Genomic DNA, 25,657 nt, shown 5'->3' with positions numbered 1-25,657 from the left:
TGAGCAATATAACTTTATACACTTGTTCTTGTGCAACTTCCTTCCACTCCCCACACAGAGCTGCCTCATCTATTACCACTTGCCTGGGAAGGAAGTCGGGGTGCTTCTACAGCTGTAATTCAGATGCAAAAGTTTAGGGGCCATTCAGTCTCTAGCTGGACAATTTATTTACAGGAAGACAAAATGTCAACACATTCAATCATTTGGCCAACCTTCCCTCTTCACGCAACTAACAAACTGGTATAAAGGATACCTTCAGTGTAACCACAGTTTGTCTAGCAGAAGCTAATAGCAAATTGTTTTGATCAATATTAAACTTGTATTAAATGCACTTACCTCTAATTCTTGCATTTAAATGGCTTCTTGTAAATACAAGCTATAATTTATTGCACTTGTCACTGTATATTCATTGTGCTGTATCATTTATAGAAAGACTGCTTTTTTTAAAAAAAGTTTTTATTTAGAAAAAATCTCAGTGTAAACAATTGTACCACTTTGATTTTATACAAGAAACTCATGAGATTGTGCTTCAATAGAAAGTTGTTAAAAACGTGATAATAAAGGCTTCCTATAAGACAGAAGTACATATATTGATCTAATACATCTGCCAGTTCAACACTTAGCTTTCATTGTGGCTTTTTCACTCTTACATATTTTTAGGTTGAAAAGAATCTAAAGTTCTGAAGAGACAGTGAAGTATCAGGAGAAATTAACTGATTTAAAAGTTCGTTGGTGTTTTGCCATTTTGGTTTGTTGTTTTGTCTTTTGTTTCTTTTTTTTTAACAGAAACAACTTACTCCATATAATGGACCAAGAAGACAATATCTTGACAGATTAATCAAGTTAGCCTGTAGCCGCCATCATTCTACGAGTTTCTGTGCACACAAAGACATCAGAATTCAGTTCTTGGTTTGATGTTGTTATTGTATCATGATCCTCTCTGCAGTATAAATTCTTTGGCTTTCAATTATGTCTAACATGGAACATCTTATGCACCAAAGAACAGATCCATATTATAGTCCAAGGCACCACAGAGTGCACGGTCCTAGCAATAAAACTTAACAACACCTGGAAAAAGGTTAAGGCTCAGTAAGAGTGGGGAACTAATTTACACTACTGTAGAACAGCTGAAAAGGAAAAAAAAAAATTAAACATTGTACTACTTGTTGTTCTTCAAGTACTCTGAATAAAGAGCAGATCAGCACAAAGTCTGGATTCAGGCAAGGGTAGGAAATGTCATCAGCTCTGAAGCCTAATTGATTATTTAATATTAACAGAGCAGTTTTAATAGTGCCTGTCCACTTTGGCTCCGTGTAAGTAGATCATAGTTACTCCCCAGAAGCTGGACGGAAGCAGCCTACAAAAAAAAAATCCACCTGACACAAGTACACTATAGCATCAGTAATGTTTAGGCACATATTCCAGTACCATCACTTTCATTATGGCTGGGACCTCCCACGCTGAGAGGATTAACAGGAAACAACCAGCTCAGGGTAGTCTGGTATCTTCCAAAGGTATGTGTGTTTTCGACATCCCATGACTTTCCATTTCTTAACTAGCAGCTATATTAAGACAAATTGGGTTTAAATACAGCTGTAGAGGCAAAAGTGACTCAAACACAGCTATAGCTTTTACCTTTCTCGTAATAAGTGGGCAGCCTGTAAGGAGTACTTTTTAACCAAATCTACCCTGAAGACAAAAATATTCTACTGGTGTCGTTAGGCTGGTTTTCTTAATGTATTTTAATCTCAAAGGAAGCCCTTCACTGAGGGAATGCAGAAATGCAGTAATACTACTGATGCAGAAAATGTTCTCAATTTGCACAGTAGCTATTTGTCAGTTTTCCTTCACGCACAGAGCAGAGAGTCTTTAACACACACACAGAGGGAAGATACCGATGTTTAGTACATTCAATTTCCTAAAAACAAACCAAAAAATGCCCCAACTTTCCCCCTCCCCTCTTCCCCCCAGCTATTTGAAAATTAGCAATGACTGAAATCCCTCAGCTACTGTACAAAGACAGCCAGGGATGGAGCATCCAGACTTTCATTACAATTCATCCCTTGCTTGACGCAAGACAAAGCTATGGAGTGATTCAAGGTCTCTTGTTCCATTGTGCTCACTGACTTTCTTTCCACCTCGGAAAAGCAGAAGTGTAGGATAACCACGTACCTTCAAAAGACACACACACAAAAAAGTCTTGTTACTAATGTTCTGACTTTGTATCCTTTACTTGTAGTTACCTGACTTTGGAAAGACACCAAGCCCCTCTAAAACAGTAAGTCATTAATTAAAAAAAAGAAAATAAAGAAAGCAAACAATAAGCACCACACCAGAACTCCCAGTGTCAACCTGCAGTTCCTCAGCACTTGTAAATACATGGTATAATACATGTTCTTCCATCAGCACCTGGGAATGGCAGCTCTAGCTTTGTCTTCAGCTGTCTGCCTACCAGCACCAAAAGACATCTTTTGTTTCTAGAAGAGAACTTTGAATTAGCCACCTCAAGAGCTCTCTGGTGCTTTCACAGGGAAAGCTTCTTCAATTAGGGACTTAACCAGCTTTATCCAACAATAAAAATGACTGAGTCTGAACAAACAGTCCGGGAAAGATGCGGTGTCACCAGGTGCTGTTCTGAACTATCTCTGTTTGGCTACTGGAGAACAGAGATGCATTGTCACCAGGAACCCCAATGCAGCAGCTGGTTCAGCTGCAGGCTGGAGCCTTTAACATTTGGTACACAACACTATCCTGTTCATTTCAGATCTTTCACACTTACAGAAAATCTGTTGCAGACGTTACGTTCTACAGTGCAGTCTACTTCTGCTATTTTGACATCAGTCAAACCTGGAAATTGCTCCTTGGCAAGGTTCTCCCAAGTTGGAGCCAAATTCTTACAGTGACCACACCTAGAAACAAAAGAGAGAGATTTGTTTAGCAGATATACCTTCCAGTTTATCTCTACTGTCTCACTGCAATAGCTGTAAGTTAACTAGCTGCCTTTCCTATCCCCTAATGATTTAGCCCTCCAGCACCCTTCCACTATTATGTCAGTAAATGAACTACGAAAAATGAGTGATTTTATGTAAGTTATGCACTAAAGTAGTTTCTGGCCTTTGTTAGTCTCATCTGGAATGGTATCCTGGATGTCAGTGCAGTAATGTTTTAAGTTATAGAGGAATACAAACCCAAAGAAAGATGAGCACAGAGACCATTTAAATGAAAAAACCCCAGCTGCTTAGAAACAGCCATGTTTTGAGAAAGGCATAGTACAAATTAAGTCTTTGGGTAGCATATAATTATACTGAAGCTATATAGCCCAAATTTAATTATTTAAATGAGATTTTAATTTGTTTTCTGAATTTATTCTAGTTCCTAAAAGCCTCCTTGTCTTTAATACACTTTCTCACTAAAGATACTATGAAGTTTAGCCACTACCACTGTGCCTTCAGATAGCTCCACAATGGAATTGTTTGATAGTCAATAAGCTTCACTTAGCAAAGGGAAAATAATACAAAAATCAGGCCCTCCTCTAATTTGCATTAGAGAATGATTCCAGTTATATCATCAATAATACCAAAAGGCCTACATCTGTTTTATTGCCTTATGCCTTTAGAGTAACATGAGAATGTGGTCCACAAAGTACACACGCTGACACACCAGTGTCAGGAGAGAAAATGATACTGTAACATGGCAGGAACTATAGTAAGGTATTATTTTGTTTATATTTTGAACTTGGCTTAGCCCAAGTTCTTAACTTGAACTTCTCACTGCTTTCAAGAAGAATTCCCAAAGCACTTTAGACTTTAAAGCTGTATTGCTCATTCTATTCTAACCCAGCTGCACCTTAATTGGGTTATTAAAACAGCCCCATAATTGCCTCAAGGCTGGATCAGGGCATTTACAAAAATAATGAAAGATGTCTCTGCAAGAGTTTTCTTAATACAAGCCAGTGTATATTTAAACCACCTTGTTAATACACAGAGACAATATAAAAGGATTTCTGACCATCCACAGAAACTATTAGAACAGGATGATTTTATGCTTACTATGCAACTTTACTATAGCATTTATCCAAAACTAACTGAAAGAAAGACCTAGCAAGCAACATAATAGTGTTTGCTGAGCCCCACATAAGTTAATTCCCTTGGAGGAGAAAAGGTCACTCATATGAAGAGCACTACAAGTGCATATATAAACCTAACTTTCAGAGCTCAAACTAGGATACCAGCTACATAAAGAGAGGAAGTATGTTCTTAAATGGTGGCTTTCTGAATGATGCAGCCAGAGAGAACACACTGGTTTAAGAACTTGACTCAGCATTCTGAATTGGTACTTCTTAGCCTGCCATCCAACACTGATCAGATCTGTGAGATCCAACAGCATCCCGCGAGACACAGGAGAAAAGAAGATGGCTAAAGTTACTTTTACAAAAAGTTAATTTTAAAACAAGAGTTTTTTTATCTCAAGCTTTAGCAGAAAAAGTTGCTCAGATAACTGAATGCCCATGTATGCTAACAAGCCCTGGTTCAGGTATCAGAGCAGAAGCTGCTTGGTGCACAGTTATAAACTATATTTACCAGCCAGTTTTGCTAGTGGTGTAGTAGCAGCACAGGCACACACTGCATTTCAGCTGCTCTTAGTGCACAGAAAGGATAAAGGGAATAAAGAAAGAGCAGTAAACATGAAGGGGTTTGTGTGTATGGTCAGGATGTTTCTTAACAAAGCAGTGGCAGATACTTGCCTACATCCAAAAGCAGAGCTTTCAGATGGAAGAGCACACAGAAGTGGCCCTCAAGCACCACAGCATGCTGCAGTAAAAAGGGTGACAACACTGGAAAAGACTGCATCATTGAGATTACATAAAATGAAATTTTCCCTGGTACTTCTTGCCTAAAATAAGAAACATATTCAAAGTGTCAAAGTGAAGCTGCAATATTTTGATATTCCTGAGCACATTTAAATTAAATATGGGATGTTTTTCCTTTTGTTGCTTTCTAATGGTGACCTTTCACCAACACAAACAAAACATCTTTTTATATTTCATTGTTCTGTGATTTTGCAATACTGAGGTCTTACCCCAGCATGGGTCTTAGCATGTGCTGGATGTGCCAGTAATGGCAGATGCCAGGTAAGACATTATTTTCGTTTTCCCCCAGTGCTTTCTATTGGGTGTCTACACCTACACCATCTGCATCAAACATTTCTAACTTGAGTCATTGTTAAGAACATTTTACATGGAATATACTCTTAAGAACATCATCTCAAAATTGTCTCTTGTGCAAATTAATTTTTTGTCAGTTATCTTGAAGAGTAATAGTCAATTATCCATAGTTCTACAGTCTGTACCAATTTCCAAGTGCACAAAGGCTTCCAAGAGAGGCTGGTTGTGGCAAGGCAGAGCCCAAAGGTCAGCATGGTCTCCCTTCTCAACGCTGGTGATACACTCCTCTCACTTCACCCTAATCAAGAGATAAGAGCATGCCAAGCCTGCAGAGAAGTCTTCACTCTCCTTGTTCCCTAGCATTACCTGGAGGCTGACACAGTAAAAGCTTCTCTGTCAGCCTTGCCACGGAGCAGGATCCTAAGAAAGCTAAAAAACACTGAACTTTTTTTGCTGCAACTCTTACCAACACACACATTCTTCATTTAATTCATGTTTTAGATCCAGACAACAAAACAGAGTAGTACACACAGTTCAAAGATCTACAGAAACTAATGTGCTCAGACCAGCAATAAACCTGGACAACAACAGGTGTGAACTTCTTACCATGGAGCATAGAATTTAATAAAGGTGATCCCCCGAGCAATGGTTGCATCAAAGTCCTTTTCAGACAGAGAGAGCACTGCAGCCTGTTTAAAAACAAAACAAAACAAAACTTTGGCCAAACCAGATTTTAGGTACCTGAAAAAGAAAACTCAAACTGTGAAAGATATTATTATTGATAATATAAATATGAGTAGCAGCAGCAAACCTCACTTTAACCTCTCAGATGCTTTCCTCCTCTAGAAAGATGCAGAGAAATGCATTTTTCCCACAGAACCTCATTCGTAACTGGAGAAACAAAAGATCCTGGTTTTCAGGGGATTTGCCTGTATCCAACTTTATAGTTGTTGGAAAAAATCACCTTCACTTTAATCCACTGTCATGCAAAGGTTTCAAGGAACAAGCCTGAGAGGAGTTGGCTTAAAGCACACAATGGCCATCTGAAAGTTTAATGAGGTATTTAAGGCATACTAATGAAGTCTTGACAGCTGTTCTCCCTCTGCTGTATCCTGGCATTACATTCATAGAAAAAGCTGTTACCAGAAACGTTTTTGTGTCTCTCAAGAGGACATCATAACACCACACCAGCATGGGAGTGATGTGAGGATAGCACATTGCTTGCAGAGTGTCTCCTCCATTTTTTGAGAAGAGAAGCCAAAAATAAACTTGAAATTACAAATTAAAGGTACTGGATAAACATTTCTGTAAATAACTGGTCACTGATGAAATTATTTTATCAAGCTGAAGTGTTATTGCCTGTAAATAACTAGAAATTAGAAATTGTACACATTATTACAATATACATAATTACAAATAATTAAAGGAAGAAAAAAGGAATAGCAAATACTTATTTCTACATCCTGAATTTTCTAAATGGTTATCTAAAACAGATGTTTCTAGCATCACTTACAATCTGAGATACCAGATCTGAAAATCCCATAAACAATGTCCTCCCCATGATCCACATTTTAAAGATCTGCAGATTACTATCAGAATAGCAGCGTAAACTATATAACCACAAAAATAAGTTTAGTAACAGTTCATTTAGCTTGGTTTCTTCAGAAAATACAGCTTACGCAATCACACATCTGAGCAGCTGCTGGTCACTCTACCTTATTCCATCTGGATCATTTCTGAGAAGCATTAGTGATGTCTGGCAAGAGAGGAGTCTTAATAGACATAGAAATACAGCTTCTGTGAAAAGGCTGGCAAGTACTTGGCTTTAACAAACAGGGGAATCCCCATGGGAGTTCAACATCAGGGCATACATTTGGAATGGGAACTGATGGCTTTTGTTGCTCATGCTACCAGCTGTCGGCTGCTGATGGTAAATGCAGTCAGTGCTTGCTGGCTACATGGGCTATCCCCTTGTTTCAAGTCATGAAAACAAAACCAGAATGAAGGTGTTCTGAAGCTGAGCAGCCAAGAAATGGTGACATCCAAAGCTGCCATCTAAAGATGCAAAGACAAAAGTTGAGCCCTGCACTGTGTCTACTGTAATGTGGCGAAATAATCCTCCCATGGTCTCTTTGCTGTTTGTCTGTGTGCTGGTGCATGCAAGGTACAAGTGGGAATTTGCATCACATTTGGTTTGTGTTATTTCTATGGAAATAGAAAAACAACTGATGAGTTTCTGCGTTGTACTAATACCAGCTTGTTTCGATCTGCCCTCCAAAAAAATGAATAAACTGAGGAGTATGAAAATTGCAAATCTATGCTGTCTATCACGTTTAATAAGTCACTCTATGCAAGATGAGTAATGCTGCTAGAAAAGTCAACCAGGAAAGGTAATATTCTCCCATGAGAAGCTGTATATAAACAGTACTCATATTAGCAATATTGAAAAAGTAGTAATATGCTTTTCAATTACATAAGTCCATTCGACATCATAAGGGTGTGTAAATCACCATCCCATATTACCTAGGCAGAAATGTGTTGTCCACATTTGTTGGAAAAGCATGGTTGAAAACCATCCTTAATTTCTCAACTTCAACAATTTTAAAACCAGCTACAAGAAAAACAGCAGGTGAAATGCCAGTTATTAAAAAAAGACAGATAACTAAATGACATCAAGTACAACTATGCAAAGGTGGTAAAGTTATTCCTGTGAATTGCTTGGCAATATTCATAACACCCTGTAGATCCTGCAACCAGGATTAGAATATGCCACCAGTCTTGAAGAGTCTTCTTGACACAGGACACGTTGCCTTGCCACCTTTAGATCAGTCTTCATAATGTCTCCTTGTTTCTTGCTTCTGCAAACAGTCTAGAAGTACAGGACTCTGGCTTTTTTTAGGGACTCAGCAGAGTGCACCATACCATTATGCATACCAATGGCACCATACCATTCAAGTGAGAATCTTGCAAGAAACATTCATCTCCATAGTGATAAAATACACTGTCATACAGAGCAAGGTGCCAGCAGTTCCACAGACCAAAAAAAGGCAACATTGATGCTACACTAGCTAAGCATCTTATTGTTACCATAAAAAAGGAGCTAGATTTTTTTTCTTCTTTTCCAGTTAATTCAGCTAGTAAAAATATCACTAGGATTCATCATCTGATTCCACTCATTAATTACTAAAAAAATAACCAGGAAAGGTTTTGGTACAGTTTATATCTAGAAACTGTCAAGCTATCAGAGAGAGAAACAGATGAAAGACTCAGAGAAGCTGCTGAAACAGTTTGAACACTTCTAATATCTTTGCAGAGTGCTGGAGCACTTACCTCAACATGGGCGGGTTCTGCGGGTGGCTGCTGGGGTTCATCAGATTTATCTGCTGATGGCTCCTTCTCAGAGCTCTGTAGTTGGGAATCCACATATTCCTTTAAGGAATCCAAGTCCCTTTTCCCTTTGTACTGGTCACCCTACAATAATCAAATAGGTTGTGGAAGTGTGTGTATGCAGTTAATCAAGCAAATAAATAATTATCAGTAAAACATAAGATTGCCAAGTGTAAGCACATTCATAACAAATATTACTATCTAGTCATTAAACCTCTCATGGCATTCTATTCACTCTATATCTTCAGTATTTGCCATAGACTCTTCTGTACCAAAAGGGAACAATGTAAAATTTCCTTTAAATGAAAGGTATTTTAGAAATGTAGAAGCAAATTTTACAAACTTTTCCACTTCAATGTTCCCCTCTCACTCTACCCAATATTTTTAAGTTTTTATTTTTCTGAACCTAAAGCTACAGCAAGGAACAACAAAATACCCAACGTTTCTGGGTGGTCTTCTGTGTTACCCTGAGAACTCTGTCCAGTGTTTTGACAGGGCTAAAGACTGACTTTAGTGTCACCTGAACAACACAATTGCTCCTCTAGCTCACACACTTGTCACACATCTTTGGAAAAACCAGAGAGTAAGGCAATGCTCCCTGGCAATGCTCTCAAGCAACAGTCACTGAACTAGTCTAAGTAGCAAAACTTACATCTCAAACACCAGATGTTCAAAGAGGAAGATGCAAGAAGAATGGGGCAAAAACTCCCAACTCCCTAAAACTTAGGGGGTAAGAGCTGAAAGGGGAGTCCTAGGTTCTCTGCTTGCAGATCTATTTTTAATATCCATTTAATATATCTAATATATCTTAAAAGTGTGAAACGTGTAAGTAACACTATTATTTAGAATATGCTAATTTGCTGCTGTTCATGTACATTTTTAATAAATGTTTTAATTAGTCATAACTTCAGAATATTGTAATTCTTTGAACTGCTACAAGGAAATATTTCAGCTGAGCCCACAAGTCTCACTCAGTGTCATACAAGGTGAATTGCATCAGTCAGACATCACTCAGCAGACAGGCACCACTTAGAGGTGAGAACTTTCTGATACAACCTGTGAAAATTATAGGGCTCTTATTATTTCCATTTCATTTATGTTTTTCTGCTCCATAGGAGACAAGATACTAAGCTAAAGTATACTTAGTATACACAGTAGCATAACTGAAGATACTACTTAGGAGATTAATAAACCTGACACTAGTTATTTGCAGAGCACAAAGTGCAAACAGTTTTAACTTTCGTATGTGGACACCTCTTCCTGAAGGTATGATACCTCTTCCAGTATAAGACTGAACCTCCAACTTCCTTTTGTCTTAGACTTTCCTGTGTGGCCACTTGATCTTTCTTCCATGGAATGAAAACATAGTCTAAGTATTATAAAAAAAAAAAAAAGGTCTGATCTTTTGCTGAGCTTGCAGACTCACCTTTTCACCATTCCTAAACCAGAGGAGTGTTGGATAGCCACGAACTTGGGTTTCAGAGCAGACTTCAGAATGCTGGGTACAGTCAACCTACATTTGGAAAAAAAAATAAAATAAACCATTGAGTGCATAAAATAAACATACAAGCATCATAAAATCTAAAAAAAAATATGCAGGAGCAAGCAAGACATGGCTTGGCAAAACTCAGTAACAAGTACTATCTTGAGATGATTAAGTCTGCCTTCCAAACAGTGGGATGGTTGTACAATTAGGAAGCTACGTGTGTGTGCCAGATTTTTAGGAAGAATTGTGGAGTACAGATAGAAGGACATAGTGATAGTTACAAAGAACAATGAAGACAAAATCAAATATTTCAATTAAAAAGTACTTGGTGTTCTCAGTGAATAAAATCACTCCAAGGACAATTAAAACACAAAATGCTAACGTGAGAGAGATTTAAAGTTAAGATATATTGGCTTCTCCATTTTTTAATAAGACAGCTCTAAAGACTTTAGAAGACGTGTCAACAGCTAGCAAATTAACTTTATTCCAAGATAAGTTACAAGTGCTTAGCAACATTCAATATGTCATAGACTAATCTGTAAAGTTATCAGTTTATAATCTTTTTTGAGACAGAGAAAAAACATAAGTTAAGCATTTGAGCCTTTGCTCGACACAGCATTTGAATTTTGAATTTTACATTAGAAACCCTTTGCTACAGATCACTGACAATCAATTCTGAAGATTAAACAGCATCCTGCCAGCAGATATCATTGCAGTTAAGACATTATTCCTCCAGATTACGTGAATACCATGGTTCATCCTTCTTAGAAACAGTTGTGTTTCCTGTTTATTTCCACATTTGCAATCTGAACCAAGACATGTTTCAAGCAGTTTCACAAGGCATAGAGTTACACAAAATTGTTTAGGCATGCAGACAACTCTTAGTAGCTTTATTAAATAGAAACTGTCAGAAATAATGACTGCAAACATGACAGACAACTGAATAAAACAATTTTTTATTTCCCTGTGTATTAGAGAATGGTAACCAAGAAGATATTTAAACTAAGCAAAGATTTTATCAGGCAGGTTATCAAAAAGTCAACCAGCTGATGCAAGATTTGTCAGAGTCATCATCAAAGGAGCTATGGCCTCCAATATTTTCTTCTCAGAGGAAATCTTTAAATCCACTAGGTCTCAAAATTATGTTGTATATGTCTTCTCCAATGTCCAACTATGCTGACCTGCTCTGTATATCTATAGCGCACCTGAATTAGCAGATTTTTTCAAAAGCATTAAAAATAAAAATTATGAAAAATAAAAAGGAATCAAGCTCATCACCCCTGGTAGCAGCTAAAAGTGCTATAAGGGCAGGGGAGATAACAAGGTTTTTGTCTCTGCAGGTCTGACAACACTGCTAACGCTTGTGCAGTATTTCAGATCAGTGGAAACACTCTGAAAGCTTAAGATGAAGTTGAGCCCAGTCAGTTTTCCACTATTGGCAGACACTGAGGGATTCACACCATGAGCCACTTGGGCTTAGGTATGGGTCAGCAAATAAAGCCAGTAACTGCAATTGCCAGACCACCTCCATACCTCTGCACAGAAGTCAGTCCACGTACAAGTAACAAGCTCCCATGGTAAATACACCACAGAACCTGGTTATCAACCCTAAGGGAAATAGTAAAGCAGGACAAGATATCAGTTTTTATTGTGGAAGAACCCCTGAAACCTTTAAAAGTTCTATGGGGGTAAAGAGGGGAAAAAAAAACCAACCAAGAGACAATTCATCATAAGGAGCTCTGTAGGTTTAAAGCTTGCTAAAGAATCCAGTGCTGTAAAATGCAAATTAGAAGTCATTTTCTCACTCAAAATAAATACTCAAATCTATCAAGTTCTGAAAAATAGGAAACATAATAAAAATAAATCTCAAAATACTATTTCCTGAATCTGAAGTATTAGACTCATTCCAGCTCTCTCTGAAACACAGGGAGCTAGTTATTTTTTTAATAAGCCCTTGCTAAAATAAGAAAGTCCTGTCAGTTGTGGATGAGTAAGAGAAAAAAAAAGAATCCAAAATTAAAACAGAAACTACAACAGGATTTAAGAGGTGACAAACAAAATTATTATTTGCAATTCACAGTCATAAGCTGAAACACTCATTCACACAAAACATACTCTCAGACCAAGAGCACTTCACCTACCTTGCCAATCTTGACAGTTTCTGAATGTTCAAAGGCTTGAGCCAGCTGTTCCCATGTTGGGGCCAAAGCCTTGCAATGACCACACCAAGGGGCAAAGAATTTGATAAAGTGATTACCTTTCAAGTCAAGGGGGAAAAAAAAAAGAAAAAAAAAGGAAAAAAAAAAGATTTAACTGATTTGGAATTAATTTGGCTGCAATTAAAGACTAGGTACTAATCTCAGACTGCAAATTTATCACAGTATTTCCTGAGTTAAAGATAAGAAACACTGTGAATCAAAGGCCAGGACAGAATACTTCAGCAATTAGGTTTTCAGTATTGTATTCAGTTCCACAGTGTTGCCAATTTCCTTGAAAATCCAAACAGCTTCACAACCTCAAGCCAACAAATGATATACCAAAACTGATATTCTTAACCTAACTATTTGTTACAATGTCTAATTCTACCACATCAATCACTTGCCCTATTATAGATTAGAAAGAACTACCAAGGAACATGTACTTGTAACATAAATCAAAGTATTAGACTTCACCTTAAATATTTCTTAGGAAACAGAATTGCATTAAGCCCATGAACTACCTATAAATAATTTTGTTCAGCTTTCCATTCTTCTTCTTCTGCCCCACTTTTTGTATTTTCATGTCAACTGTCAGAAAACACTGCTTTTAGTTAATTTTATAGTCTCTGTACTTTCTCCTACTAATGTTTAAATGTATAATCTTAATCACAAACTACCAGAATATGTCATTTCCTTCAGTTAGGGTTACTATTAATTCAAGATGATGCAAGATTTTGCATACATCAAGGCAAGGCTCTGTGAATACGAAATAAAAATGAACATAAAACATTAACTTGAAGGACATGCCAGCAACTGGAGAAAAGCTCTTTTTGCTAGAACTATTCAGAACTATGGAGACTGCTTTGGGGTTGATACTACTGGAATTAATTTCTTGTCTGAGGGCTTGTCCACAGAAAGGGGTTAAAGAAAAGACAACACAGAATAACTAGGAAATGTCAACTGCAGAAGTATACTCCATCTCACCCAGTTTGCACACAAAGATTTTCAAATTGATGGACATGCTTTGCTTTGGTTGAGTAAACAGCAAACTGAAATTTCTCAGGAATAAATGAGATCTACTAAAAATCAGCCATTCTACACCATATAATCTGATATATTCTCCTCCCTGATATAAAAAAATTATATTTCTTTTTGCCCTAGAGTGCCAAAAGACTTTCAAGAACAAAAGTCAGTCTTACTGATGGAATTGTTAAGCCTCCTGCAAAATTTAAGCACTTCATATAAATGAAGTGATGACAGAACAACAGCTTTGTAGGTGATGATAAACCTGCTCAACCACTGGATGTGACCATGAGAATGTTTCCTCTATGAATACAATGGATACACAATAAAAATAAAGCAATAAAAATATTGAAACATTTACACATTTAAATATAAATATATCACAGACTGTAGAGTTGTTTAGTACTTAGCATCTATGAAGAATTTTGATGTAATTCAGTGTTAAGCCATACAAGATGCAAAATTCAAAGTTAGCTGCACAAAATGCTCTTCCACGCTTGAAATTATTTCTCATCAGCCAATGCTTATTTTAAAAAGCTTTGGTATCTGGTATCACATGGGCACAGGTAATTAATTTAAACCATCCTTTCTTTTTAGGAAAACTGATAGAGCTGGTAGGATGATTTGTTGTTATGGCAGAGTTTGTATTTTAAGATTTTCCTCATTCTGTAAAAAAAAATGCCATGTGGGAGGTGAAATTTCCCATGTTAGGTATCACTCCTGGCACTACTTTTAAGGCTTCCAGACAAAACTGTTTTTAAAAATGGACAAAGGGGTGAAGTGCTTTGCCCACATTAAATTCTAGAGGAAGGAAGCTAAATTGTATCAAATAAGGAACTTGACTGGAGTGGGATGAAGTAAGGAGGATGTAGATGGATTATATTTATCCAGAACAGCAGCCTGGGAGTAAGAACAAGACAGCACCCAGAGAAAGGGGACTTGCAAAAACACAGAGCAATTGGCAAGACTGTAAGTGATCAAGGAACTCCGGGAGGGAGGTAGTTTAGTCGAACAAGCCCCACTTGCTTCTTCCATATAATTAGGGGCCTTAATTTTACTGCCTCCTGAGTGAAGTGCCCTCCTTAAATTTTCTCATGGTCTGCAATATGTAATTAAACTGCTGCATTTTTACACAGTCGGCAGTTTCATCCTCTTTCACTAGGTATTATTGGAAAATAAAAGAGGGAAAGAGGTTCCTCAAAAACTAACATTTCTGTTGTAGACTTCCCACTACTAATGTCCTTTTAAGTGAGTAAAACTTGCCTATGAAAAAAGGTTACCTTCTGCTATGTGCATCTTGAAATTGTCTGTCGAGAGTTCATACATTCCCTGCTTAGGTTCTGGGGCTTTTGGTGGTTCCACATCAGATGCTGGGTCCTATTAATGAAAAATTTAACTGTTATTTGTCTTGTACAATAAATTTCCAATATTTTATTCCGCTATCACATCATTCTGTCATAGTGTTGAAACCCTCTACTCTGAAATTTTCATTTCCTAAAATAATTCCCTTTTTTAGTTTGATTTAAAGACCTAATGTTTCCTAACAAATAACTACTTGGTAGCAAAATGCAAAAAAGATCACCACACAGAAAGGAGGTATCACAGTAACTGGAATTACAGTGTCTTTCACCATACTGGAGTACAGTCACAGAGCACAGTAATTGCTGTGGCATTCATCATCATCATATATTAAGATACTTAGATTATATAACAGTTCCTCCAAAGCATCATGCATCTGACACATCTGCCTTCTCAACACTTTCAGGGCCTTTAGGCTATTTAAAAATACTTAGTAAAAAAAACACCCTGTTTTATCCTCCCCTAATGCAAGGAAGAAAGATCTAATAGTTCCGTGAAGGCAGAAGCAATGGGAGAAGAGCAAACAGTTTACAGGTATAACTTCCAGGAAATCCATTGGCACTTCAGCAAAATCAAGTGACTACTTTCCAAACACCAGAGTCAGAGCCAATAAGAACTTTTTGAAGAACCTCTAAATAAACTTCTTAAAATAGTTTAGCCTTTAATGTTTTATTATTAAAAACACCTGATTTATTTAAACATAATCATATTCTAAGTGTGTTTCAACAACCACTAAATCTTTATCTTGATTAGAAATGTCAACCACATATTTAATTTAGACAAGGCTTGGGCTACTGTACTATAGGTAAGTGCTACCCCTAAACTCAAGGGTTTTCCTTGTGATGGTGTTAGCTTAACCTTACCTAAGTGGTTATTTTAAGTCCTTTTTTAAGATACAACATTACCAGATAGTCACTGAGCTAAAGATGGCATCCATGTTTTAAAATGTAATTAAGCCCAACAAAAATGCTGTTTGTAACACACTGAAATTAAATTGTTTTTGTTATTCTAGAAACATTAGGGCCTGCAGATTTCAACTGAATTGACAGTAAGAATTGTATTGTAAATTGTCCAAATGCTAACCATTAAAAACTGCATAATGTAGTGTAGTTTTTAATACAGGAAACAAAGGACAGGTCACAGGATGACAGCTTTAATTACTATTCTGAATTACATGGAAACTTTTCCATACTATTATTGCCACCCGACTTCTATTCTCAGGAGAAGACTACCTACTGGAAAATGAAACCTAACCTACAGAAATTATAGATTAGCAAGTCTAAAGAAGGGAATATTTCCTTTTCTTATTTCCATTCCACTTACAGATGGTTCCTCATTTAGTTTCTCCAACATCCATTTTTCCAGTGTCTGGAAGTCCCTAGGGCCTTGGTATTTCAGAGGTTCTTGTCCTGGTTTAAGCAGCTTTAGGCTAAGGGATCAAAATGTAGAAAAGAGTGAGGTAAAAATGTTCACACAGGAAACACTCTTGAAATACTAACATGCTTTGCTAATCCCCAGCAATGCAGCTCTGGCTGCAGTTACAGCTCTCTTAACTATTAACACCAGCATCAGGCACCTACGGCAACTTACAAGGGTCATAGCTAGAACTCAGGACATTTTTTCATTCCCATGTAAGCTTTTTAATGGAGATTTTTAAAACAGCACAGAGAAATACCATCCTAAAAATCAACACAGTCTGTTATTGCTTCAGTCACTAAGCAATAGCAAATAAAATATTGCAGTGTTTAGTTCTAAGACTAATCACCCATTATGCCAATGAATCCTATTTCAGTTTGTCAAAAAGCATCAGTTTTGCTTTGTTCACTCCTCTCCATCACCAAAATAAAAACATCCAATGCTCATTTTCCCAGGAATTTCTTTCTCAGGTTTCATTCCCTGACTGATCTTGGAATGCAGGACTTCTCTTGTGGTATTAAACTGATTAAAAACACACTGAAACAAGTCAAGAAGACAAGAAGATAAGTGACTGCTTGTAGGGATTCAAGTCTTCATGATTAAAACATCTAATAATTGCTATCAAAATCTTTCCATAAGCTACCTAAAAGTTTAATATTAAATATTTATGTTAAAATTGCAAATTTATTTGGAAAAGGAGCAATATTGACTTCTGACATAATCTTAAATTTTAAAGAAAATCATAGTTTCACTTACTACTGTCACCTATCCCTCATTTTGTACTGCTTTTTCTTGAAATGTTTTTTGTCTCTCTTCTTGTTCCACAGTTGGAAACAAAAGAACATAAGAAAGTAATGAAAAAATAAATAATGCAAACACATTCAAAAAAGATAGGAGCTCACATTGTCTTTTTCATGTAAGGAAGTCTTGATAATTTGTTGGCCTTTTATGATGGGATCACAGCTTTGGAGGACAAAGGCAGAGCAACAGACATCCTCTGCCTGGACCTGTGCATTCAACACCGACCCACACAACATTCTGATCTCTGAACTGGAACCATATGGATTCAATGGATGGACCACTCACTGGATAAGGAACTGGCTGGATAGTCACACCCAAGTATTCCTCAAGGGTCAGTACTTGGACCAGCACTATTTAACGTCTCTGTCAGTGACATGGACACTGGAATCGAGTGCACCTTGAGCAAGTTTGCTGATGACACCAAACTGTGTGGTGAAGTCAGCACACTGGAGGGAATGGATGCCATCCAGAGGGACTTTGACAGGCTTGAGAAGTGGGCTTATGCAAACTGCATGAAGTTCAATAAGGCCAAGTGCAAAGTCCTGCATTTCGGCTGAGGCAGTCCCACATATTAATACAGGTTGGGAGTAGAAAACATTGAGCACTGAAAGGGATGTTGGTTGTGGCACTGAGCTGTCAACGTGTGCTCGCAACCCAGAAAGCCAACCAAGTCCTGGGCTGCATCAAAAGAAGCATAGAGAGCTGGTCAAGGCAGGAGATTCTCCCCCTCTACTCTGCTCTTATGAGACTCCATATGGAGTATTGTGTCCCGTTCTGGAGTCCCCAGCATAAGAAGGACACAAAGGTCCTTGAACGAAACCAGAGGAGAGCCCCTAAAATGATCAGTGGGCTGGAGCATCTCCCCTATGAAGGCAGGCTGAGTAAGCTGGAGTTGCTCAGCCCAGAGAACAGGAGGCTCTGAGGTGACATTTTAGCAATCTTCCAATATCTAAAGGAGGCCTAGAAGGAAGCTGGAGTGTGGATTTTTGCAGGGGTGTGTACCAAGATGACAAAGGAAAATGGTTTCAAACTTGAAGAGGGGAGACTCAGGTTAGACACTAGGAAAAAATGTTTTCTGGTGAGGGTGGTGAGGCACTCGAACAGGTTACCCAACAAAATTGTGGCTGCCCCCTCCCTGGAAGTGTTCAAGGCCACAGTGGGTGGAGCTTTGAGCAACCTGGTCTAATGGGAGGTGTCCCTGCCCATGCAGGGGGGTTGGAACTACATGATCTTTAAGGTCCCTTCTTACTCAGCCATCAGCTAGACCTTAGACCTTAGCCATTCTATGATAAAAGGTCAAAACTTTGTAATAAGAAGGAAACAACAAAAATGAAACAGAAGAACATCTAAATACATCTCATGGCAATGTTTTGAAGAGTAGCAAGGGGAAAAAAATACATCTTAAAGAGTCAGCTGCATGCTTGGGTTTTTTTCAAATTAGAAGATTTTTCTAGTTCAGGTGAAAGTATTTTGCAGCACCAAATAATCCTGAGACAGCTGCACTAGTGAATGTGGGGACTTTCTCAGCCAGTTTTACTTGGAAAGGGGATGGCCTTTGATGAATGTTTAAAAACAGTGTACGGACCAGCATGTCCTGGACTTGTGACAGTCCCTTTGTGCCTGAGGAAGCTGTAAAATTTCCCCTCCTGCAGGTTTTTAAAAACAGGCTAGTTAAGAACTTAGACAGGAAGAGAATTGATGTAATGAATCCCCCTTCATCTCTGCATTTCTGTAACTAGCTGATGACTGCTAGTTGTACTTTTCAAGCAGATGAAAGCAAGCACTAACTATTCCTAGATACCAAAAACTTTTAGAGAGGGGAAAAGGGGGAAACAATTATATGTCCATTCATCTTTCTCTTATTCAAAATCTCTGCCACTCTTTCTATTTTAAAGGAACAGCACTACAGTATAATTGATTCAAATATTCAGTGGCTACCACTGCTCAATTTTGGTGATATTAAAATAGTTGTAATGTTGTTTCTTGGTATTTCTAGTGGAACCAACCCACAAACTGCCCTTAAGGACAATTCCTATTTCAACAAGGACTTTGCTATTTATAACTCTCCACTTATACTCAGCTGCATCCATCTGTGTCAGAGTGTGTGCAGCCGGTAGCGTCTGTCAAGCTCAGGCTGTTGCTGGGGTCAGCAGTAACACCAGACCAAGTGAGCAAAAGGAAGGAAGCTGAAAAATACAGTCTGTGAAAGGGCTACAGATGATCACATTCTCAAATTGCCCCCAACTAGGTTGAGTATTTAACAGAGCTGCTGAAACAATCGCATCCATTTTTTTCAAGAAGCTTTAAAGAAGATGCAAGTGAAAAAAAAAACCCCTTTGCTCCTTTTTGGCAGCTAAAAAGGGAGTGCAATGTATCTAACCCACACTACACAGGCTGACCTCTCACAGATTTTCTAGATCATATTCTGTCTACCAAAATTAAGGTAATAAGGCAGCTTTTATACACGTTAAATTTAAAGGCTTTAAATTCCAAATTAATTTCTCTCAGATCAGTTTAAGCAAAATTACCTAGAAAAATCCTGTACATCATCACCAAGGCTATGCTAAATGATCCTATTAAGTTATCATTTTTGAGCACCAAGTTCACTCAGAAATTTAAGAGAACACTTATATATTAATTTTTAAGAGAACACTTGTATATTAATTTTGAATAATTCAGTATACTGACAAACTGGCGACAAGTTATTTTTAAAAGTACCATTACCAGAGACCAGCACTCTAGTGGCTGTATAATGTACTGTTGCTTGAGAAAGAAGTACTCTCAGTGAAAAGGACAATTGTGAACTGTATTTAAACACAGCCAAGACATAAACCAGTTTCTTTTTTTTAAAAAAAAAAAAGTAAAAAAAAAAAGTAGCATGCATCACGATACTTGGCAACACAGTAAAAAGGCTTAAAATGAACACACTAGGTCCAAAGGGCTACAAAGAAACCCACCAAAAACACAGCTCAGAAGTTAGCTTCAACAAATTGGCAGAGGGTAATGGAAAACTTAAAAAAAAAAAAAAAGAAATAGGAGCAGGCATCCCTTTATACTTACGTAGGGTATCCTCGGACACCAAATTCAGAGCACATTGGAGTATCTGTAGTACAATCCACTTTAACAACATAGACCTGTGGGTTTTCCATATTGTTATATTTATCTCCCAAATCATTCCAAGTTGGCTGGAGACGCTGACAATGGCCACACCTGTGACAGAAGGAACAGGATATTTGCTTAACAGTTGCTCACAGTTAGAGGGCAATATTAGGAAAAATGGTATGCAGAATGGTCAGAGATTCTGATAGACTTAAAAATCAGTCTGCCATACTCAAGCATTGTTACACTGCACAACAGCAAATACTATCAAGAGTTACAGAACACTGTAAACACATCTTATGTAAAAAGGGTCAAAAGATGAGAACTTCTTGATACTATCTTAATAGGAAAAAGCCTTCTGAGCACCCTCTGCACTTAAGGAGACTCTTAAGACAAGCACTCTTGGTCTACCACCTTTCTAGAAAAATGCTGCAAGTCTTTCTACCTTTAATTCTGCTCTCACATTTCAAAATATTGCCTATTTTACCAACAGGTAACAAGATAACAATTTCTACATTCTTTGTAGGGCCACTTGTGCTTCTGTGTGCCACAGGAATTGTAACTCCCAAGTCATGACATGATCAGGACTGATTTCTGCACAAAGTTTCTCAAAATCCTACCAGACCATGCTTAGCCCCAGCAGCACACCAACTAATTATATCTGCATATACACAGAAAAGTGGCCTTATACAGTAGCTATAACATTGGCTCATCAGAAGTAGAAAACATCTACTAATCTTCTGGATTGTTTTTCTAGTCATTCCAATCATTATAGAAATACCTTATTCCTGTACCTATGATGAAAAAGTTAAAATCTATTCCTTAAATTTCTCTTTAATGGCTGCTTTTGCCAGCCCTCCAAGACATCTAAAAATACATAATTGGATTAACAGAAAATATTCTCAACCTGACAGTTTGAAAGCTGTTATTGCCCTTGGCATGACCTACACAGGTCTACTTTGTAATAATTATAACACCAGTAGGACTGTAAGACAGCTGCTTCAATTTAAAACAGTTCCATTTATGCAACTGGTTTTGAGTCTTGTAGAAAAGCTACTTGGATTCATGTCTTTCCAGGTATCCTGATACCATGAAGGCAAAAAATAACCATGAGATTTACTTTAACATAAAGAACATCTTCTGTTACAATTGGTCACACTAGGTCACACAAATGTGGATGAATACAACCTCCTCTCATACATTCTTAATCTGAATTGTCATGGTGAAGAGATACCATGTGCTATTATTAAGATTAAATATTCCTGAAGTATTTAAATTCAGAGTAAAATCCCTTCACAGTGAATTCTTCTGTGGAGCCTGAGTGAAGGGGAGGGTTTTGGATTCCCTGGTCTCTTGGCCTCGCAGATGTGAGGATTTTAAACACTGAATGAACACTGTCTGGTGTTAGAGAACAGAGCATAGAAAACTAGGTAAGGCAATCACAAGAAGGTAACCTACTGGTTTTTAAGTGCACAGCAGAGTGCCTGTTGTTTGCTCAGATTGTTCATATTTAACACCATGATCTCTGCTATATCCAAAGTTGCCCTTTCCCTTCCTTCTGTAAGGCTATCAGCTAAAATTGAAAATAAAGCAGGAAAAATACTTATATGTGAATAAGTAATCAACAAGTTAGTCCTGGTTTCAAAAAAAATTCAGTGTTACATAGAAGAAAATAGAAGACAAGACAGTCCCCCAAATACTTTTTCTAAAATTTGCAAGGTGTAGCTGCAGAATATATAAAACCAGAGGATAAATCAATGCCATGCAACATCACACGCTTCCCTTAGCCCCACTTAGTTACCCAGTCTTTTGTTTCTAGTGCTCTACATTACATCAGTGGTGCTGGAGGAACAGCTCATTCTGCAATTCGGGATATTGAAGACCTGAACACCAATGAGAAGTCCTGCTCTTTCTTCCCTACCCCAGCTAGGAAGGTGCAAGCATTCATAGTATCTGTGAAGACTCAACAGAGATTAACAAGGCCAGAATAAAGATCCACTTTTCTGAAAAAAGCCCAAACCCCTGCTTCTAGTATACCACTGACATCAGGAGGCATGCATGCAAGGATGCTATTTGTAAGTTTGTAGATAGGTTGCCCATTTTAACTTGGAGCAACCATGTGCCACAAGCACCCATGCCTGGAAATTATTTTGCTGTGGCATTATCTGTAGAATGCTCCTCTACTTCACACAGTGCTCATCCCACAGTCTCGGTTCTTCTTTTGTGGAAAAGTGGATAGCAGAGAAGAAAGGATGTAAAGGTACCTAAGGACTGTTTATGTCAAACTGCAGCCCCTGCAGTCAGTGAGGAGCACAGACATTTTTGGAGGCCACAAGTAGAGCTTGAGCATTGCAGCTAGCAAGAGCAGCTCCACAGCAAGGTATCATACAAATAACTATCCAGACTAAAATGTTGGTAGGCCCTGGGATACACAGGTCTGGGATAGGCAGTATGACCAGCCTTGCTCTGGATAAAAGAATCCAGCTAAGGTAAAATCCAGACAACAGCAACAAACTCTGGTCATCGAATCTGCTTCAACTCTGTGGACTTACCAAGAGACCACATATGTGGAAAACCTCTTTAATGGTCAAAACAACACAATGAAAGTATTTCTTTGAGATTCCCTCATCCAAAGGAACCAGAGGAACCTCATTCCTCTGAAGGTGGCTGCCATGGCCAGCATCTTGAGAAGATCTAGTGCTACTCAGAGAGTAACCTTCATGTGGTTCTGCCCCTTGACAAGTGGAGCTACCAAGAGTCTGATGACCAAAAACCTTAGACATCTGATGGCAAATTACTTAGAATGCTCTCTTTTTAGAGCAACTGGCAATACTTGAAACGAACATTGGATCTCCTGTGTATCACTGCTGCCTGGGAGGAAGGCCTCAGCAACATTTGTTTCAAGAATACCTAAGAGTTACACTGGCTCTGTCTCGTCCAACTTACTGGTAGCATTGATGATGCAGTATCAGCAGCATCCACAGCAATCTGAAAAGCAATCCTATCTGATTGTTGGGTTGTTTGCTAGGCTTCTCCCTTGTAGCTACATGAGAGCACAGCAAAAATACATGCCTCTGTGAGAAGCATTACAAGATTAGCACATTAACATCACCCAGGAATAGGGCAAGGCACTCTGATACAGACCCCAAGGTTGACAGGTTGCCACCTGATCCCACTGACAATAAAACTGGTAGGTCTATGCACCTCTCTCAAGCACTTGTATGTTCAATTTATCTTCCCCTTCTCCTTGAACTCAAAACCTAGTCCTGTTGCTGTCAGGATCCAGAAGTCCACACCAAGGGTCCAGAAGCCAAGCACCAGAGGTCTGGAAGAGGCTTGCTGAGGTTGAGAAGAATGTCCAGAGCAGCTGCAACAAGGCTGGGAAGAGACACAGCTCCCTCAAATGAGTTAGGCTGAGACCCTCAGCCCTGAAAAGGGAACAGTGTGGTCCAAGTTTGCAAGGTCAGCACTCTCTGGATCCCACAGCAGCCCATTTGGCACAGGGTCTCCTATGAAGGCTGTGCCAAGATAAAAGATCATCTGTTCTGAGGGATGCCTGTGAACCTGTCAGTCAAGGCTCGGACAGACACAGATATTATCACATGAAAACAGAACAGAGCAGAAGCATTCCTGCTCTGCACAGGCTTTGCTTAGGCCTTACAGCACCCTCAGGTAAAAGTCCCTCACCAGCGAGTCAGGTGTCCTCCACTCCTATGATCTTCAAAGCACAAAGACAAGCACCTGCTTCTTCAAGCTTCACATTTCTGCATGGCGTCAACAAGTTGCTGTTTATAACAGCAGGAGTAGTAGTTCCTCAGTTTTGAAAGGAAATCCTTTTCTGCTGTTAATTTCAAAGAGCATCGTGACTCACGTATGCCTAAATGGCATCATGTACCAACAGATAACTTAGGATTAAAGCATAACTTTTGCAGATGGCTCCCTTATTTTACCTAAATTTAAGAAAACTTGGAGGAAAAAGCCAAAGAAACAAAAAACAACCAACCCTTACTACAAAACTCCCAATAACCCCTAATGGGTATCAGGAAGTCAGGTAAAAGAGTAGAGGAATAAAGTAAGAATATGAACAACTAGAGATGCCCAGAGATGAGTGTCCTCTTGACAGCTGCAACCTCCAGCAAAACCCTGCTCTCCCACTCAGCCTTTCTTGTGCCAAACATACCCAATCCAGGACAAAAACCCAGGAGGCCCCTTGCAAACCTGAGAACCCTCCAGCTCTGCTACAGCTGCCTGCCAGCCTGGGGGCACAGCACTATCGCTGTACCGCTTCTGCTGCGAATTTATCCTTGTATTTTGTGACCGCAGGGAAAACCCAACTTCTGCAATGGAAGTATTCATAAGACTGGGAGGCGCAGCGTAAATGACAGCCACCAAACTGCAAGCAGTGCCACACACAGAGGCCGCAACCCCTTGGTCTATTCGAGGGAAGGAGGTGAAACAGAGCCCGGGGAAGCACAGGGGGGAGCCGCCAGGGATGGGGCCGTTTCCAGCCCAGCAGAACCGGGGCAACCCGTTTGCCTCCTCGCTGCCCGGACAAGCGACTTCACCCGCAGGACGCACACAGGGGGCACCGCCAGACCCCGACGCACCCCGCTCTCCTGGGTCCCCGGCCAAGGGGCAGGACACCGAGGACGTGAAGAAGCCCCCGACAGGGCCAGCACGGCGGCCGAGGCCCTGACCAGGCACACGCTGAGCTTCGGCTTCTGCTTCAGCTTCCCCTCCCAGGCCCGGCGCTCCGCGACCCCCCGGCAGACATTTAACGCCTGTCCTCTCCCACCGCCGACCCAGCCTCGGCGTTTGGGGATGAGGGCGACGCGACCCCGAGGCCTCCCCCACAGCCGGGCCGGGCCCAGGCGCCTCCCGCCGCCACGTCAACGGGGAAAGAAGCGGCCAGCAGGGCGCCGCGCCGGGCCGGTCAGAGCCGAGCCGCGCCGGGCTGGGTCGTGTTCCGACGCTCCGGATACCCACCACGGGGCGAAGAACATAACGAAGTGGGGGGCGGCGGCGGCGCCGTGCCGCAGCATCTCCGCGCTGTAGAGGTGCCGCCCGTGCGGGTCCGCCTCCGCCGCCGGACCCGGGCCCGGCTCCGGTTCAGCTCGCCCCACCTGGACGCAGAGGACAGTGCCGAGCACGGTCATGGAAAGGAAACGCCACCAGGCCGGGCTGCCGCCGATCCGAGCCATTGCAGCGGACAGAGACCGAGAGGCTGAAGCCCCCACCGGCTGCTGCCGCTCTCTCCTCCCCTCCCGCCCCGCCCCGCCCGCCCTCCGCGTACGCCTCGCCCGGGCCGGCTCTGTCCCCCGCCTCTCCCGGCCCACCGGGCACCCTCTCACAGACATGCATGGGGGTACCAGCCCGGTTCGTAAGGGTGCTAGACCCAAAGGGCAGGAGAGGGTCGCTATCCCTCGAGTCTCCGCTTCCCTCCCCCTGCTCAGGAGGGATGGGGACGGGCGCCGGGCGTGCTGGGGGATGCTCGAGTCGCAGCAGTACAGCAACAATTGGCAAATAATAATAGTGGTAGCAAATAGTAATAGTAACAGATAATCAGCAGGAGACAGCTGGAAGCTGATATAGCACGGGTGAGAAATCTGTATAATTTCTCCAATTTTAATTCATTTCAGTTTAGATTTTTTTTTTTTTTTTTTTTTTTTTTTTTTTTTTTTTTTTTTTTTTTTTTGTAGCTGTAGGTCCTTGGATTTGGGATAG

General features: G+C 39.8%; 1 protein-coding gene across 2 annotated transcripts; it reads right to left on the bottom strand.

The window, feature by feature from the left end:
- Window positions 1-438: 438 nt before the first annotated feature.
- On the bottom strand, window positions 439-25,190 carry TXNDC5 (thioredoxin domain containing 5). Of its 2 annotated transcripts, XM_030445242.1 has the most exons (10): window positions 24,920-25,190; window positions 19,895-20,044; window positions 15,941-16,046; window positions 14,539-14,635; window positions 12,179-12,294; window positions 9,978-10,064; window positions 8,495-8,635; window positions 5,771-5,853; window positions 2,780-2,909; window positions 439-2,172 (listed from the first exon to the last, which is right to left on the bottom strand). In XM_030445242.1, the coding sequence occupies exons 1-10, from the start codon at window positions 25,132-25,134 to the stop codon at window positions 2,050-2,052; spliced, it is 1,248 nt and encodes a 415-aa protein (XP_030301102.1). In that variant the 5' UTR covers window positions 25,135-25,190; the 3' UTR covers window positions 439-2,049. The 2 variants fall into 2 exon arrangements, with proteins under 2 accessions (XP_030301102.1, XP_030301103.1); XM_030445243.1 differs by lacking the exons at window positions 439-2,172; window positions 2,780-2,909 and adding an exon at window positions 5,378-5,462 and having other exon boundaries at window positions 24,920-25,155.
- Between the last annotated feature and the right edge of the window lie 467 nt (window positions 25,191-25,657).

The sequence above is a fragment of the Calypte anna genome, chromosome 2, assembly GCF_003957555.1.
Source record: "Calypte anna isolate BGI_N300 chromosome 2, bCalAnn1_v1.p, whole genome shotgun sequence".
In the NCBI taxonomy this organism is placed as follows: domain Eukaryota; kingdom Metazoa; phylum Chordata; class Aves; order Apodiformes; family Trochilidae; genus Calypte; species Calypte anna.
The sequence above is the reverse complement of the archived record's forward strand: the minus strand, read 5'-3'. Positions and strand labels throughout refer to the sequence as shown.

Bases quoted from the DNA above. Each gene is read 5' to 3' on its own strand.
- TXNDC5 (XM_030445242.1), bottom strand. From the start codon at position 25,134: ATGGCTCGGATCGGCGGCAGCCCGGCCTGGTGGCGTTTCCTTTCCATG. The intron at 14,636-15,940 runs GTAAGTGGAATG...TTTCATTAATAG, and splicing joins AACTAAATGAGGAACCATCT to GACCCAGCATCTGATGTGGA. The intron at 2,910-5,770 runs GTAAGAAGTTCA...TTTTGTTTCTAG, and splicing joins ATTAAATTCTATGCTCCATG to GTGTGGTCACTGTAAGAATT.